The sequence below is a fragment of the Diceros bicornis genome, chromosome 22 (assembly GCF_020826845.1).
Source record: "Diceros bicornis minor isolate mBicDic1 chromosome 22, mDicBic1.mat.cur, whole genome shotgun sequence".
NCBI lineage: Eukaryota > Metazoa > Chordata > Mammalia > Perissodactyla > Rhinocerotidae > Diceros > Diceros bicornis.
This window is the reverse complement of record NC_080761.1, coordinates 17,394,284-17,411,255: the sequence shown is the minus strand read 5'-3', so window position 1 is coordinate 17,411,255 and position 16,972 is coordinate 17,394,284. Positions and strand designations below refer to the sequence as shown.

The 16,972-nt window shown below is 38.6% G+C and overlaps 1 protein-coding gene and 1 long non-coding RNA gene across 12 annotated transcripts in view; one reads left to right on the top strand and one right to left on the bottom strand.

Annotated features, from left to right (window-relative positions):
- PRUNE2 (prune homolog 2 with BCH domain) overlaps positions 1–16,972 on the bottom strand; it is a 350,844-nt gene that overhangs the window by 3,682 nt on the left and 330,190 nt on the right. For 4 of the 11 annotated variants that reach the window (XM_058565602.1, XM_058565609.1, XM_058565605.1 and 1 more), the window contains 5 exons: positions 16,637–16,723; positions 12,454–12,552; positions 9,392–9,427; positions 8,823–8,861; positions 4,163–4,210 (listed from right to left, as the gene is read on the bottom strand). In XM_058565602.1, coding sequence (XP_058421585.1) covers positions 4,163–4,210; positions 8,823–8,861; positions 9,392–9,427; positions 12,454–12,552; positions 16,637–16,723 — 309 coding nt within the window. The remainder of the gene's footprint in view (positions 1–4,162; positions 4,211–8,822; positions 8,862–9,391; positions 9,428–12,453; positions 12,553–16,636; positions 16,724–16,972) is intronic. The other 7 variants (XM_058565603.1, XM_058565612.1, XM_058565604.1 and 4 more) reach the window with 6 other exon arrangements.
- LOC131419980 (uncharacterized) overlaps positions 1–16,972 on the top strand; it is a 118,960-nt gene that overhangs the window by 73,052 nt on the left and 28,936 nt on the right. The gene's annotated exons all lie outside the window — the stretch shown is intronic.

The window sequence follows — 16,972 nt, the reverse complement described above, 5'->3', positions numbered from 1 at the left end:
TGACAAGTGCTAAATAGTAAGAAAGTGGTAGGTAATAATACAGCAATGGCAAATCAAACAAAACAAACCCAGTATTTTCTAGAACCAAAGGATTTGCCTGAAAGGGGTTAGCCTGTCTTAATGAGATGGAGTCTTATAAACTAAAATATGCTTGTTTTTAAGAACGTCTAGTGGGTTCCCAAATATCTAGGGAGTAAGTCTAAAATGTCCTCGGGCCACTAGTGTCTCTCTTCCACCTCTTAGTGAACATGTCACAACTTCCTGGCACGTCCCAGAGAAGAAGAAAGCTACAGCCAGTGAACTCTCAGAGGAAGAATTCCAGCCATGAGAAAAGAAAAACGTTTTGTTTGAAAAGGGCAATTTGGGAAGTGCCTGCGGATTTCGCTTAGATCTGTCCTCCGGAGCCAGAAGTCTGTACGCTGCAAAGGTTACTGTGCTCTGCTGGGGACCCTGCAGCAGCCAAGCAGTGTTCATTGTAGTAGCTTTGCAAATAAAACCGTTGGTAACCTACCCGACCCGCCCTTCCAGTTTATAGTAGTCGAGTATCTTTCTTTTGAAATACCCACCGCAATTCCACCACTTATGAGTTCCGGGGCCTTGGGCAAGTTACCTATCTTCTCTAAGTTTCCATTTCTGTGTCTGTAAAATAGAACAATGCTCTCTCTCTCAGGCTTGCTAAGGATTAAGTCAGAAGTGCTTTCAATTGTACATTGTGAGCACATAGTAAATGTCTATTAGTAGCAGTAGTAGTAGTCCTAGTAGTAAAGAAATTGTAGTAGCTTGGTATCTTTTTGAAATGGGGAAATCATCTCTCTGCTTAATTACTATCCTTATAATAATCTTTTCTCCTTTGGGGGTTTTCAGACCCAGCCAGCTGACTGTCAGGAGAGGCTGGGTCGTCATGGATATTAATCTCTTTTTATGCCCTCGAGGATCTGACTTGTTTTCTTATCTGCAGTATAACCAGAGAGGTGTCCTATTTTTGTCAGCTTTGACCCCTAGATCTTTTTCTACTATGCTTTTACAAAACAGCTCCTTCTCCACCTTCTTTTTGCTTCTAAAATGTACTTCCTAGCTGCAGTTATTCTCAAAAGTCTGTATTAAGTTTGATTTGATGACTGCGATTTTATTCTTTCTCACATGGTGTTGGCTCAGTTTCTCTCACAGACCAAGAGAATATTTATTAAACCAAAATTTGGGGCACATTGTCTGAAAAGTGTGAATGTGGGTCAGAATATTTGAAATCACCTTGAAGAGTGTAAAGCTCACCGTCACTTTGTTTTTCCATGTAGGCCCCCAATAAAAATCTGAAAAACACTTATGCTGGGATGTTTATCTCAAAACGCTTCACTTTTCAAACTGACTTTTTGGTAAAACTTGTAGGGTTTAATTCACCCTCCAGCTTTTGAGAAACAAAAAGACTGCAACATATTTACCCAGTTTACAGAAGAAGAAGAGATAGTGAAAAGATGATGTTTAAGTAAATATAGGAAACCACACTGAAGATTAATTTTTGAGACAACAGTTATCTTGTGGAGCTAATAAAACCACTGACAACAGCACTAATTCAAGGCTCCCCCCAAAGAACCACACCCCCCGGATCATATATGCTTTTTTTTTTTTTTAAAGGCTTTTGAGTCTATATCTTTTTTTTTTAAATATTTTTATTTATACATTTTTCTCCCAAAGCCCCAGTGGATAGTTGTAGGTCATAGCTGCACATCCTTCTAGTTGCTGTATGTGGGACGCGGCCTCAGCATGGCCAGAGAAGCCGTGCGTCGGTGCGCGCCCGGGATCCGAACCCGGGCCGCCAGCAGCGGAGCACACGCACCTAACCACTAAGCCACGGGGCCGGCCCCCATATATGCTTTTTATGTACATAAAAATATAAAAAGGCCTGTTGCAAGTTTTAGGATGTGAATGAATAAATAAAATCCAAACCTAAAAGCGAAGCACACAAGCTGCCAGGGCTACTGTTGAAAATAGTAGGCTTTGGGGAAAAAATTTAGTCTTAATCAGAATTGAAACATAAAAGTATTCCTCACCTTTGGGCAAATGGGCTTAGTTTTCTAAAATCAACTTTCCAGCGAGACAAAACAACCTTCTGATAATTTTACGATATGCCATTTTGGCATCTAACGTGTTAAATGAGGCTCCTTACAAAGTGTCTGGCAATATTGTTTAATGATGAATGAAAACTCTTGTTTTAGGTCGGAAGATGGGGGAGATGGGCATAACTTTCCCTTCTCTCTCTGAGGAAAATGAGAGGCCACTATGGTCCTAGCACACATTTCATTTTATTACTGGCCTGATTCAGCTCCTCGGAAAAGCCTTTGCCCATTTTGCAGTTTATCCATTCAATACTAGAAGCTGTAAAATGCTTCCACACAGAAACCAGAAGAAGGTAAATGAAGCCCCTTATTCTAATACTAAAGAAAGCCAGAAATCCAGGGCTGGAAGTCAGCAGAAAAAATTCTTGGTCACTCTTGCACCTCATCCCGGATCTCATGCTCCTCACTGTGGTCATGACCTGGTAAGGGCTTAGGAACGAGGGTTGAAGAAAAGGGAAGAGTTGTGGCATGTTCTCAGAGGTGGGAAGTAACTGTAACAATTGGCAGTATCCCTCCCTCCCCCATGCCCAGCCCCGGAATGAACCCAAACAAGCAGCAGGGTTTTACCCTCTTCCCAACCCAAAGAGCCCTACAGACAAACGAGGAGCAAAGCAGACAAGGCAGACAGAGGAGTGGGTAAGCCCGTAGATGTAGCAGCCATAGGCCAGTAAGTGACATTCCGTCCACGCAGCATGTTAACTGCGGGTGCACAACTCTGCTCTAGGGGGCGCTGTTTTGCTGAGGGAGAAAAGATTTGCAAAAAGAATTAAGGCGGACTGAGGGACTATCATATTTTTGCTTTGTGTGGCAATCTGCTGGGAACAATTGTTGTCTTCATCTCATAGATGCGGACCAATGTAACCTTCAGAAAAGGAGCTGTGTGATTTCAAAAGTCCCTTCCAGCTTTCGTTCTTGATGTACTCTTCAACTAGTTGGGACCTTCTCTCTGGAGCTTTGAGCGTAAACTTCCTTAAACTGTAAGGTCACCATGACCACTGCAGAGCTACAGCAGTGTGATTTTCCAACTTCCCCTGGGACATCAAGGGAAAGGAGGTTTGAAGGGAACAAAACATGACAATAGCAGACAGTTAAATCCGGTCTTTGCCCCCTCTTCTGGATTCCTGGGAAGAAGGACAACGTTCAATTCTGCACAACATAGGCCAGATTAGGAGCCCCTAACCGGATGGCCAAGTTCTCTCTGAGAGCATGTTGGTGACCACACTTTATTCTCTGAAGCTGACTTGGCCAATCATTAACTCTTTTCTCTTAGGCAACTAATTTTGTCCTCTAGTCTTTGGTTAGATCAGAGTTTGTGCACCCATTCCAGCATTAAGACTACTTCTCTCCAATTTTAAAACCACTTGGCTCTGGACCTGCCATGCAGAGGCTCAAATCCCAGCTCTGGGCCATGTTTACAACGATGAATCCTGAAGTGGTCAGATAATCTCTCTACACTGAACCTTCCTTAGCTATAAAATGTACCTCATAGGCTTATTCCATGGATAAAAATCAGATAGTGTGCATGAAGCTTTTTACACAGAACCTGGCATGTGGTAAGAACTCAATACGTGTTCGATTTCTGTTTCTCACAGGATGGGACTAGATGGACTAGATCATTCCTAAAATCCCATCCAGACTCAGCTGCCTCTTGGGATTTTCAAAACAAGACTAGTTTTTCTCCCATCTACCAAAATATTAAGTTCAAATAGAAGTCCCAGCTTTTACTAATTAAAATAGATGATGTAATTCAGAAAGCAGAGTGGCAGTCCTCTTGCACAAATGTTCTCACATCTGGCTCTGCTATTCATTTTCTCCTCCTTTTTGGATTGGGAAAGTAGAATGCCAAGTAAAGACGTAGGTTGTCCTTAGGGAACCGCACGGTGATCATGAATGAGAAGCTGGCACATTTCTCTTTAAGTGTCTAATTTCAGGAATAGAGAACAGGAAAGCTGAACATCTAAACGGGGTTTACCCAATCCTCAATGTATTTTTTCTTTCAGAGCCCAGCCATACAAGTAACCACGTAGTTGTTATTGATGGTGAATTCTTACTCCTTCTCCATAGAAGACATTTCTGGATCATTGTAAAGGCAGCTAGTTCTGAGTGCAAGGAAAAAAACAGGAAGCAGTAAACATCTTCTCCACTGTTACCAGTTAGTAAGCATGACAGATTTGGGCATTTTAAACTGTTTACTGTGGTCCCACTGCTCATACTGAGCAAATCTACACCTGAACAGATGATGAGATTAAGCTGTGATTCTTTTATCATCAGTTTCTCTCTTTTTTTTTAACCATTGTTCAACTTTATTACTAGTTTTTCTCAAAAATTATTATCCATTTAGTGCCAAACAAGCCAAAACTCAATTGTCTTGAATTATTCTCAGTGGGTCATAATTCCACTATTTTTTCCTCTCTATTTTGGGGGGGAAAAAAACTGCAAAGTTTAAAGTATTTTACAGTGAATACCCTTATATCTACCGCCTAGAATCTACTACCACCAGTTTCAAAACATAGCAATTGCCCATGATTTAGAAACATAAAAGGAAGACTGAAAACTTCCAATACCTCCAGTGGTCTCTTCTGTCCGTATCTTTTCCTCACTTTTCCATCTATCTTATTCAGGGAATATAATATTGCAAATTTTTATTTGTAACCCAAATGATATATTTTATACACAAAGGACAAGCCTCTCAAGCAGCCTAATTTCATTTACATATGAACACAGTTAACTTTCCGTTTTCACAAGAATGAGGATTTTCCAAGACACCCAAAGGAAAAATGCCATTGTCCGCTTTCCTTGTTGTTAAAGAAAAATAATAGGACACGTACAACCCTACAGCTGAGTTGTGTTCAGGCAATACAGATGAATCCTAACATTAACCTAAACTAAACGTGTTCAAAAAGAAAAATGTAACCATACAAAATAATGAAATAAAAGTTTTGTTATGGTGTATGAACGTGTTTATGCTTTCTGTGTAATATTAGATGCTTTTGATAATCCATGTTGGTGGGACTCCTCTGTTGGTAAATTTCAAATTGGCTTTATATTAATTTCTGATTCATACTTAGTACATTTCAACTTTTACTTTTTCCCCTCTGGTAAATATTTTATTGACAAACAAACAGTAAAGGGATTTTATGATCCTTTTTACATGCGAGAGTTCCCTTTGTAATGTGAATAATTTCACAAGCTAATCTATCTGTTTGCACATAAGAGTTCAGTTATTAATGTTAGGCATTTTGCTGAGCAGAGGGCTTTCTTCCCCCTCTCTCCCACCCTTCTCGCTGGTGGTCTGGTATTTTAATGGAGGATAATTGGCAGCTCTAGTGAACCAGGACAGTCAGGCGAGTGCTGACAGTATGCTAGAAAAACCTAGCAAGCTGGAATGGAATCAAGAAAGGGCAATCTTCCAAACCTAGCTTTTCTGCTTTTTAACTTTGCATAATCCTTCCAAAGAAAACAACAATTTGCAATCCATTTAATACTGTCACTCCAAAGGCAGCAGATGGCTTCTTCACCATCTTCAAAATGAGAATGGCTCTCTATTTGCAATTTATCCTTTGAAAGTTTTTTCTTTCCTGTATAGATCTAAAGTTGTAGGGAAAAAATAAGGCAGGCTGAGAAAATCACCTTCTGAAAGCCAATTAGAGGCGGCGGTGGTGGTGGTGTGTAGGCATGTGGGGAGAGATGTTTAAAAACACTAGTGGGAATAAAGCAAAACAACAGACAGGTAGGTTTTGTTCCCTGGCAAGTTTAGAACCAGCCTGAAGCTTTCTAATAAAGCTCATATGGAAAGTCAGGGAGCATCTGTTAATAGAAAGAACCCGGTTATCTGGCTTCTAGAATCTAACCATAGATCTACAGGGATCATGTTTTCTGAACCCAAAATCATCACATACAGTCTGTCCAAGCATTTGGGGGCCACTTCAGAGGCTGAAAGATAGTTGAGAAGATGTAGTTAATATGCCAAAATGGTAGGATTCAGAAGCATTTCAGTCATCTGGGGGGTCAACATAGTAAAATTCTTTCTTCCTACACATTTTCAAATGTGCAAATATATTTCAATTCTTCATACACGTAATGTCACTATCAAAAGGAGTAGGATCAGTTGGAGGAGAATTCAGGCAGGTGGCTTACTCACTGAATCCAAAGCAAGAGCAAACACCCCTAAGAAATTGAATTATTTTTATTCAGCCATTTACTTGAAGGCGGTGATTCTCAAAGCATGGTCCTGAGACGGGGCAGCGTCGGCATCACCGGGAAATTAGAAATACAGATTTTCAGGCCTGCTGCATCAGAAACTTTTGCGGGGAGGCCCAGGATACTGTGTTTTAACAAGTGCTCCAGGTCATTCTGAGGCACAGTAAAGTTTGAGAACCACTGCTCCACAGCAATGATCTTAATCTTACGTACATTCATCAGTTTATGCAGCAGAAATTTACTGAGCATCTACTATGTACTAGGCATGAGCTTGGTGATTCCTTTAGGGAGGAGATTAAGACTTTTCAAGACCACCTGAGACCATTTAGATACCTGGGGAGAGGGTCTGTGGGGGTAGGGAAGAGAAAAAAATGAAGGATTTGAGAGAAGAAAAGAAAGCTATACAACTAAACCAAAAATGATAACTGCTTCACTACAGTAGTTAAGCAGGAAGAGTAGAAATATGAAGGGGAAAAAAAATCTATTGAAGGAGATAAGACTTTATGGTAATAATGAAAAAAACATGGCAATATGACTTTATAATGGGTTCGGCTGGAAAATTATTGATGTTCCCTCCCCCCACCTTTTGTCTTGAAAACAGCTCCTAATTTCATAAATATATTATCATCCTAAAAAAAAATAATCTGGAAGAGAAACTCATCGCTGTATCTCTCTCTGGGGAATCTCATGACACAAGGTAATTTGAGTAGAGAGAAATGCTACAGGGGTACGTCATGCCAACATTCAGTTCCTTGATTCATAATATCTTCCTTACTTCCACAACTTCTTGTTTTCACAGTTGAGTTAGAGACTAAGAAGATTCCATTAGAGTGAAAATTTATATAATTTTGAGTATTGTTAGTCTAAATCGGTCTTAGTTTTCTTGAAAGAAAACTAGAGGATGGGACTATTGTAACAGTAAACTACATTAACGCTAAACTTTCTAAAGCAAAAATCTTTCCTTACATTATTAACCCCAAAGATCCATACTATAAGCAAATAATCTATAGGGTACCTGCAATAAAAATGTGCCATAGGGAAAAAATATCTAAATGGATTGTTTTCATGAAGAATTGGCATTTACACTTATGCAGAAAAAATTTCACTAATTTAGACCTTATCTTTTCAGAATTTGTAGCTGTTTGGACATTGTCCAAGCTTTCTGCTTTTGTAATGTCTATTAAAATGGGAAGTGGTTATAAAAATTAACAGCATAAGCAATATTTGAAATGGAGAAGCAGCTCAATACAGCAAACATTCCAAATAGTACCTTTCTACATTTAACATATAGTGTCACAAAAATTATTTATTTATACCTTGGAAATAAGAAAAGGAAATTACAAGATGTTCTCTCAAAACAGTGCTGAGTTGACTTTCAACTGATGGGCTGTTTTACAACTCTGTAGGGGCAGAGGTTAGATTGTAGATTTTACAGATTTTTGTCAAGCAGAGATGCAAATCATTTCTGTCCAGTGGAAAAGATAACCCTAAGGTTAAATTTATTACGCTGTTAGACATTAATCAGTTTTGTATCTAAACCAACCATCTTATCCTAACATTCTTTAATATATTGCCTATAGGTATGCAGCTTCTCAAATGTTCTATCAACTGGTTTTAATACCTTACTCGTTCCTTCACTAAGTAATTAGTTGAATAAAATCATTGGCATGTATTCATTTTATATTTGCATTAAAGCTACGATTTTGCCTTTTTGAAAATCATGCTTTAACAATAGTGAGCAATGATTTTTCTTTTCTATTCATCCAAATAGCTCAGAAGCTGTTAGTTAAGCAATATTTCCAAGTCACTAAATAAGGTGTTTAAAAAAATATTTGGAGGGGCCGGCCCGGTGGCGCAAGCGGTTAAGTGCGCGCGCTCCGCTGCGGCGGCCCGGGGTTCGCTGGTTCGGATCCCGGGCGCGCACCGACGCACTGCTTGGTAAGCCATGCTGTGGCGGCGTCCCATATAAAGTGGAGGAAGATGGGCACAGATGTTAGCCCAGGGCCGTCTTCCTCGGCAAAAAAAGAGGAGAATTGGCGGATGTTAGCTCAGGGCTGATCTCCTCACAAAAAAAAAAAAAAAAATATTTGGAAAGTCATGAAATTGGTTCTACAAAAATATTCCAAATTTCGACTTGCCATCATTTCTCTCCATTAGTATGAATTAGTGAGGTTTTGTTGCTTCAATGTATCTAATGATGATCTGGATGTTATATTATATGTGGCAGTGCCTGTGATGTGTTCTTTTGCTGTGGTCCCTAAAATTGCATGTACATTTTTAAAAAAATCAAACAGTAACAAATACATTTCTCAAGATAACCAAGATCATGGGGGAAAATAGATTATAGGATGAATAACAGAAATAGCATCTATCAAGGGAAAAGTGAACTTTTAAAGTGCAGCATTACTATCAGGATGCAAGAATAAAACACCAGGCATGCGAGTTCTCCCAATTCATTCCTGAAACACAAGCCAACATCACGCCAGCTGCTGAATGAAAACCAAGTCTTACTTAGCTGCTTCTGATGCTTCCCTCAGTTCTTCATCCAGTCTGCATGAGCAAAAATTATCAGCGTAGAAAAGAAACAAAAAAGAAGCAGGCAGAGCGTGAGAGAGTCACCCAGCAAAGCAGAGCCAAACATAAGTGGAGTATATGTGCTTTTAAAAACCGTTCTCTGGAGCACTGAGACACATTCCTTCCATTAAATATTGTGTCATTTCCTCCCATTCAGTGTTTATGGATGTTTACTTTGCAAATTCCTTCTGAAAGGTAGATATAAAAGTTGCAAAGAGCTCAGAAACATGCTGGCTGAAGAAAGCTGAAAACATCCACATCAGTCTGTTGGGTATAGTTAGCTTGCAGCCTGGGCCAAGTCAGGGATATAGCTAACTTAGTAGGTTACAGTTGCAAATTAGGCTGACCTCAACAGCTTTACACACAAGACAAAGACCAGGAATGGTACACTCAAGGGACTATTACAACGACCTCTTGCTTGGTAGCATGTTGAGGTCACCCACGAGTAAGACACTGGTGTACACACACAGAGGGGCCAGCGTGAACTGTAGATCAGGAGATTTTACCTCACACTCCTCTTATAAGACCTCTCTTCATCGTACCTTACGAGATAAAAAACGAATGTAGTGAGGAAAATGAGCAAACAGATGGAAAAAATGGCAGGTAAATGTCTTAAAGAACAGTCAAAACATGAGAGCAAAAGCCTATCCAAATTATAATCAAATTGCCTTTCAGGAGAAATCTTATTTTCATTAGATATAATCAACGATTTAGCATTTAAAATTATCCTCAGCCAATCCTCATTATTTGCGGATTCTGTTTGTGAATTCTCCTACTTGCTAAATTTTATTTGTAACCTCCAAATCAATGCCTGTGGCACTTTCAGGGTCACTTGCAGACGTTCATAGAGTGGCAAAAAATTTGAGTCACCTGACGTGCATGTCCCCAGCTGAGGTTAAACAAGGTGAGGCCCTGCCTTCTGGTTGCAGCTCTAGCACGGTGAACAAGGGTCCTTTTCACGGTCTATTTAGTGCCACGTTTTTTGCATTTTTTTGTTGGTGATTTCACCATTTAAAATGAACCCCAAGCATAGAGCTGAAGTGCTGTCTAGTGTTCCTAAGCACAAGAAGGCTGGGATGTGCCTTCCAGAGAATATATGCGTGTTAGATAAGCTTTGTTTCCGCACGAGTTATAGTGCTGTTGGCTGTGAGTTCAATGTTAATGAATCAACAGTTTATATCAAATAAGATATCTTTAAATAGAAACACACATAAAATAAGGTTATATATTAATCTGCTGATGAAAATGTTGTGACTGCAGGCTTGCAGAAAGCTAACCCTGCATTACCCTAGGAACAACAGTTCAGTATTCGTTATTCAGTGTTCTAGAACATCAAATAACAAGAATCGACTGTAATCAATGATTATAAATCTGACTCCAGATTGGGCAAGTTTTTCTTTTATTTAAGCCCCTTGATGACAGGCTCCATCCCAGCTGAAGACTGGTCTTGGCTGAGATCAAACCCTCTGGAAGTTATTCAAGAAGAGGAAGCAGCTATGGTGTGCCAATTTGAAGATGGCATAACAGGAAACTGGGGCAACGAGGGCCAGTAACAGAAATGGCAGAGAGGACATTCAGAGGAGATGGATTACCAAAGAAGGGAGAAAACACGGACACATGAGGAGGACGTGCACGGTTGTACATTTCTTCCTCCAGAAGAAAATCCTTCTGAATGGAACCCTTCCGCCTGAAGAAACTTTTCCCAAAGGGAGCCCTTGAAAACTGATGTGTAGATGAATGAAAAGTGCCGCGGGCATGTTTAACTTCTCAATTAAACTTTCCCATATGATAGTGAGTCTCTAAACACGATTATAATAAATAACATTCTGGATCACCAGCTCTGTGCCAGGAGGCTTCCTGAATGCTTTTTGTATGTTGTTCTCATATGTATGTTGGTCTCAGGACCATTCCATGAAGTGCTCCTTACTTCCCCATTTCACAGATGCTGAAGCTAGACTCAGAGATTGTTATTAGGTTGCCTGAAGTGTCAGAGACAGCAAGAGGCAGGCGGGAAGATCTAATACTAAACCTTCAAAGCCCATTCTTTTCTCTTCCTCACTCTATTGTCTCCAACAGCCAAACCATGGAAGCCTTACCGTATTTACCTAGAAAGTGGCCAATGCTTATTTGCACTTGAGGAGAGAATGTCCTTGTCATTGTTTGCAAAGGGAGATAGCATTATAGGAGGTGAGTGCTCAAGTAATTTTTCATTTAAAGAGAAGGAGTGGATTTTGGAGATGGGGGCACCAGCTGCAGTGAGTGTGCTGATTGTGGGAACTCTATGAAGTTAATGAGGATTAAAGCCAGTGTTAGTCATCTGAACACACTGCTTAATTCAGCTGAGCCAACTGGCAGTTCTAATCCCAGTCAGTGTCCTGTGTTTGTGCCTGATATTGGCATGTAGGAACACTGAATGCCTCTACTCCTGAGCTTTGAATTTAGATGGATACTTTAAGGGGGGTGAGGGAAACTACTAGAAAAGGACGAGGGAAGCTTGGTGCCAGGTTGACCTGAATTTGAATTCCAGTTTCATCTCTTCCTTGCTCCTATTTATACTTCGCATAAATAACTTTACTAAGTTCTCTTCTCTTATCTGTAAATTGGAGTTTACTGTGGGGATGAAATAACTGACATTAATAGAGCACTTCCATGCCCAGTACAGCATCGACACACACTAACCCACACACTAAGTGAAGGGACTCTTTTTTGGAAACTCAAATTGGGAGGTCTATTTTGCTATTCATCTTATGGAGGAAGATAGGGTGTTCTTGTCTGTTTTGTTTGAGCTGATGGTTATGTTCCTGTCAATTCTAATCAAAAAGAAAACCAGTGAATTGGACATAGTGGAAGAAAAACAGGATCCACAGAAAAAAATGGCTCTTTGCAACAATGAACCAAACAAGAGGGTTCATTCTCCAGTATCCATGTTATTAAGTCCCAGCTCCAAGTGGTTGTTTAGTTAACTTTTACTCTTATTTTTGCAGCATAATCCTATGACCTGCAGTATCCGTGCTTTCTCCTTACAGGCTGCTGCTGCATTACCCTCTACTGCGTAAGGAAATCATTCTGAACCATGCCACCCACACTCTGCCTTATCTTTCACCTGAAGCAAACCGTGAAGAAAAAGGATTTACAAGAAAGCAGAGAAAGGGTAATTTTTTCTCTTTTCCTAGGGCCATGCAGATAAATTACTTATATAAAGCAATAAAGAAATCCAGCTATGCCCAGACCCTACTGGGTCTGTGTGGGTGGGAGACACAAGTATGTGTCTCATGTACTGATTAATGTTAAATTTATGCTTTCTCCAAAATGGTAGTAAAATTCAAGGTGAAAATGAACAATAATCAATAATCCCAAGAGAAGATTATGTGAAAGAGGATATGAAAGAACAGAAAAGTTATCTATAGATTATAAGAAAAAAATATATATTTATGGGAGAATATTTAATATTTGTTTTAAATATAAGATAACGCCATTTCCCCACTCTTCCAGAAATGAGTTCTTTTCCAATCTCCTTCTCCAAACATGCAATATTTCTTACCAAATTTTCGAAACCATAAGGACTTACTTGATGATGCTCTCTGGAATATGGATGCAATCCATTGGGATCAGCCCACTGAGTTCTGATAAGCTACTGACATATTTAATTTTACTGCTGAATTTTGAACTAAAAAAGAGAAGAAAAGAAAAAATATCATTAGTCACTCCTTCATTCCTCCCAAGCCTGCTGCCTGCTCTTGAAAATCCTGGTACTTAACACTTGTCCCAGCACTCTTACTAAGAAGACAGACTACATTATTTGAGTAGTTACTATGTGCCAGACACTGTTTTAAGTGGTTTACATATATGAACTCATTTATTTCTTATTATAGCCTAGTACTTATTATAGCCTAGTACCTAGTAGGTACTATTATTATTCTATTTTTAAAGATAAGGAAATTCGAGACACACCGAGTTAAGTATTTGCCCAAGGTCTCACCTTCAGTAAGAGGCAGAGCCTTGATCTAAACCCAGGCAGTCTGACTGCAAAGTCCACACTCTTCACCACACATCACATGGGCTTCCAGTCATCTCTGCCACTCTGAATAGTCACTGGTTTATGGTTGGCTTGGCTTTGTTTGCTTGTTTGTTTGTTTTTAATGAACAAAAATCTTGTCATTAATTCTTTCAGAATCTACCAAGGTTGATATATTTTAAAAGTACATGTAAACTCATTTTCCTCTTTTTTATTTTTATTTTAAATATTTTTTAGTTTTTTTTTTAAGTTTTAGTCTGAGAGTTCATTCCAGATGGACCAATGTTCAAAAACGTGTTCCAATGATTGGATTTGAATTACAAATGGCTTTCATCTAAATGTTGTCATTTTTCATGTGTGTAAATGCATAGAAAACAACTTGGAAGGATGCCACTGAAACTGATAAAGGACCTTGGCTCTAGGGAAGGGGGTTAGGAACAGGAATTGGCAGTTATTGAAGAAAGAACGGGGTCTTATGGTAATGACTGGACGTTTTATAAGGAGGAATTTCTGTATTATTGATGTAATGGCAAACTAATTTTACAAACGTATCATTCCACTTGAAAGGGAACTTGATCGAACATTGAATTTTCTGGAATGGTTTCCAATGAAAAGACCTCCAGTCGAATGGAATCGTGCCGAGCAGTCTGCCAACTGTGCCGCCCTCTGTTCAACTACTGTGCATTCTAGTAGGAAGCTTTTGCAAGGTCTTTCTCTATCCATTTTACTTGCAGTTTTGACCCTGGGCCACTGGCTGTGACTTGTGAACAATTTCCTCTCCATACAGTTATTTCTAGCACTTCTGATAAGTCTGGGGTGAACACACGTTACCAACGATATGCTACATTAGGCCTCTTCTTTCCTTGGGAATTTTTGAGTTAAATTCAGGTTTTGATAAAAGATGGAGTGGGTGGAGTGAGAGGGAGGAAGAAGTCACAGGGCAGAAACTCCAGCCCAGTGTTTCATTCACTAGAACATACAGTTCTCTAAACTCGCCACATTCTCTCCTTTTCAGTGTATCTGTACCTGCTGTTACCTCTACCTGGTTTTACCTCGGCACTCCTATTAGTCCTTCAAAACTCACCTTGAAGGCTAATTCTTCTGGAAAGCCTCTCTTGACGCAGACTGTCAGCCTTCACTCTCCACCTATTACCCCCAAACTCACCCTTGCCCCGAGTTACCACCATAGTGCGTCAATTGTACCCTATATTGTAATTGTTTACTTGTCTGCCTATGTCAGTTGCTGGGCTATGAGCTTCTTGATGACAGCAATTGAGCTATTTAATTTCTCATGTCTACCCCAGTGCTTGGCACAGACAAATAATTCATTTTAAAAAATGAATTTGCCATATACTTCTATCATAAGTGTTATCTTTTATTGGAGAGAAGACCTATAATACATTTTAGTGGCCTCTCTTTTTCAGGTCTAAAAATTGTTACACTGATATAAATCGATTCACAAGAGGGATCTTTAAAGAGGGTATTATGTGATGAAACCGTAGAATGCAATGTTTAAGTATTGAAAATGTGTAGTCCTTAAACTTAGGCAGGCAATTGGGTTTAAAGTCTGAGTCCATCATCTATTGGCTATGTTACCTTAGACCTGGGGTTTGCAAACTATGGCCTGTGGGCCAACGCCAGCTTGTTGACGGTTTTTTACAGTCCTTGAGCTAAGAATGGTCTTTACATTTTTTAAATGGTTGAAAAAATATCAAAACAAGAATATTTTATGACATGTAAAAATTTTTAAGAAATTCAATTTCAGTGTTCATAAATCAAGTTTTCTTGGAACACAGACACACTTATTTGTTTATATATTGTCTATGACTGCTTTTGCCCTACAATGGCAGAACTGAGTAGTGTGACTGAGACCAGATGGCCCACAAAACCTAAAGTATTTGCTCTTTTATCCTTTATGGAAGAGGTTTGCTGGCTCCTGCTTTAGACAATTTATTTGACCTCACAGAGCCTCGGTTTCTTTCTATGTAATGAAAATAGTAAACAGCACCTCCTTCAGAGGACTGTCATTAGGATTAAATGAAATAATGCATGTAAGCACTCAATAAATGTAAGCCATTATTATACGTAATTTACCACAACACTATTTGCTATAATTTTATGATTATTTTTGTAATTATTCTTATCTTGAAACTCCCTTCAATAAATAATGTTGAATTATAACCATTTTTCAATATTCTTCAGTAACAAATATTTTGTTAGTTATCAAGAAGAAACATATTTGTTTCATAATTATAAGAGCCGAATTATTAAACAGACATCAATGAATCAATATCAATGCTAATGTTTACTTTTTTACCCATTAAACTTTTTATAAGCTCATCAGAGTACATTGATTCTTATTCCTTTGTCAAGGCATTTTCTACTATTATTTTTATTTTTTTAGTGAGGAAGATCAGCCCTGAACTAACATCCATGCTAATCCTCCTCTTTTTGCTGAGGAAGACTGGCTCTGAGCTAACATCTATTGCCAATCCTCCTCCTTTTTTTCCCCGAAAGCCCCAGTAGATAGTTGTATGTCATAGTTGCACATCCTTCTAGTTGCTGTATGTGGGACGCAGCCTCAGCATGGCCAGACAAGTGGTGCATCAGTGCGCGCCCGGGATCTGAACCTGGGCCGCCAGTAGCAGAGCACGTGCACTTAACTGCTAAGCCACGGAGCCGGCCCTGCTATTATTAAAATAAGTGGCTTTTGTGTATCTTAAATATTTCATATTATTTTGTAAAGCAATTTAACATAGTATGGTAAAGAGCTAACCTTTGTCAGAGGAAAACTAGATTGCATCTTGCTACTCAATTATTGGAAGTAGGGAATGGGAATGCTGAATAAGTATAAATGAACACTGCACAAAAAAGGTAGAATCTGGAAGGCACAGTAAAATCTATGTAAAAAAATATAAAGAATTTTAACCTGTAATTTTTTCTACAGAAGTGGAGTTATTGGAATTTTTCTTAGGGATTCATAAATAGCTTTGAAACAGAAAAATTTCAATTTAAACCTAATCTGTATCCTGATGTTGGGCAAGACTTTATTTTATTATATTTCTAAAGCTCTCTAGAAAATGCATACTGTCCCTTTCATTTAACTGTTTCAAGTCTTACTATATTATGAAGTATATCCTACTTTTCTTTGCATTCCCCAAATGTAAGGTTACACAGCATCTAACACAAAATGAATGATGAATAAATATTCACTGAATTGAACTTAACTGAAACCAAGAATTCTCATGGATGATTAAACAAAGCCTCAAAATGGCTGCCCAGACTCTACCTAACTTTGGAGACCTACCTGATGTTTGTTCAGAAGACATAGAACAATTAAGACGTGGCTCCTGTATCTGTCTTGAAATAGTTTCCATTGTCATGTTACTCTACCTTTTCTATTCTTTACAAAATACCGTATCACTTTAAAAGCATTGTCTATTCCCTTCTGTAACGTGGCATGGAAAGCCCACCACTTCATCTTCTGTTTACAGCAAGGAATTTAGAGGTCATGTTTTATAATAACGAAGGGAAAAGTAGTCATTTTGAAATAATGTTCATTCTTAATCAGGGTCTCTTGCTGGACAGTCCAAAGTATCTTTCCAGGAAAGGCAGAGACAAAATATATTTTCCTACATACTCTTTTAGTTTATGAATCCTTGTTTATAGGACAATGAATACATATTCTTAAAAGCTACTAGTAGTACTTTTATTTTTACTACAATAATAACCACACCTTATAAAAGGTCGTGTCACTGCAAGGATTGTTCTGATGAACCAAGATGGATGAACAATGATGAATGATTTCAAATTCTTCCGCAACCTATTTTGAATAAAGAAAAAAAATTACTCATAACTCATTTTCAGTGGGAATTAAAACACAAAATATATCCTTTTTTAAATAGAAATATATATAATATTAGAGAGTTCTAGGCAGGTTACTATTATTTGGTGGGAAGGTATAGAATGGCCATGATTAATAAAAAGAATACTTTTTGAGATATATTTCAAAGCTTGTATGATTCAGACCTCATTTTCCCATAGGAATAAATGTAAAATAGAATGGTTATAT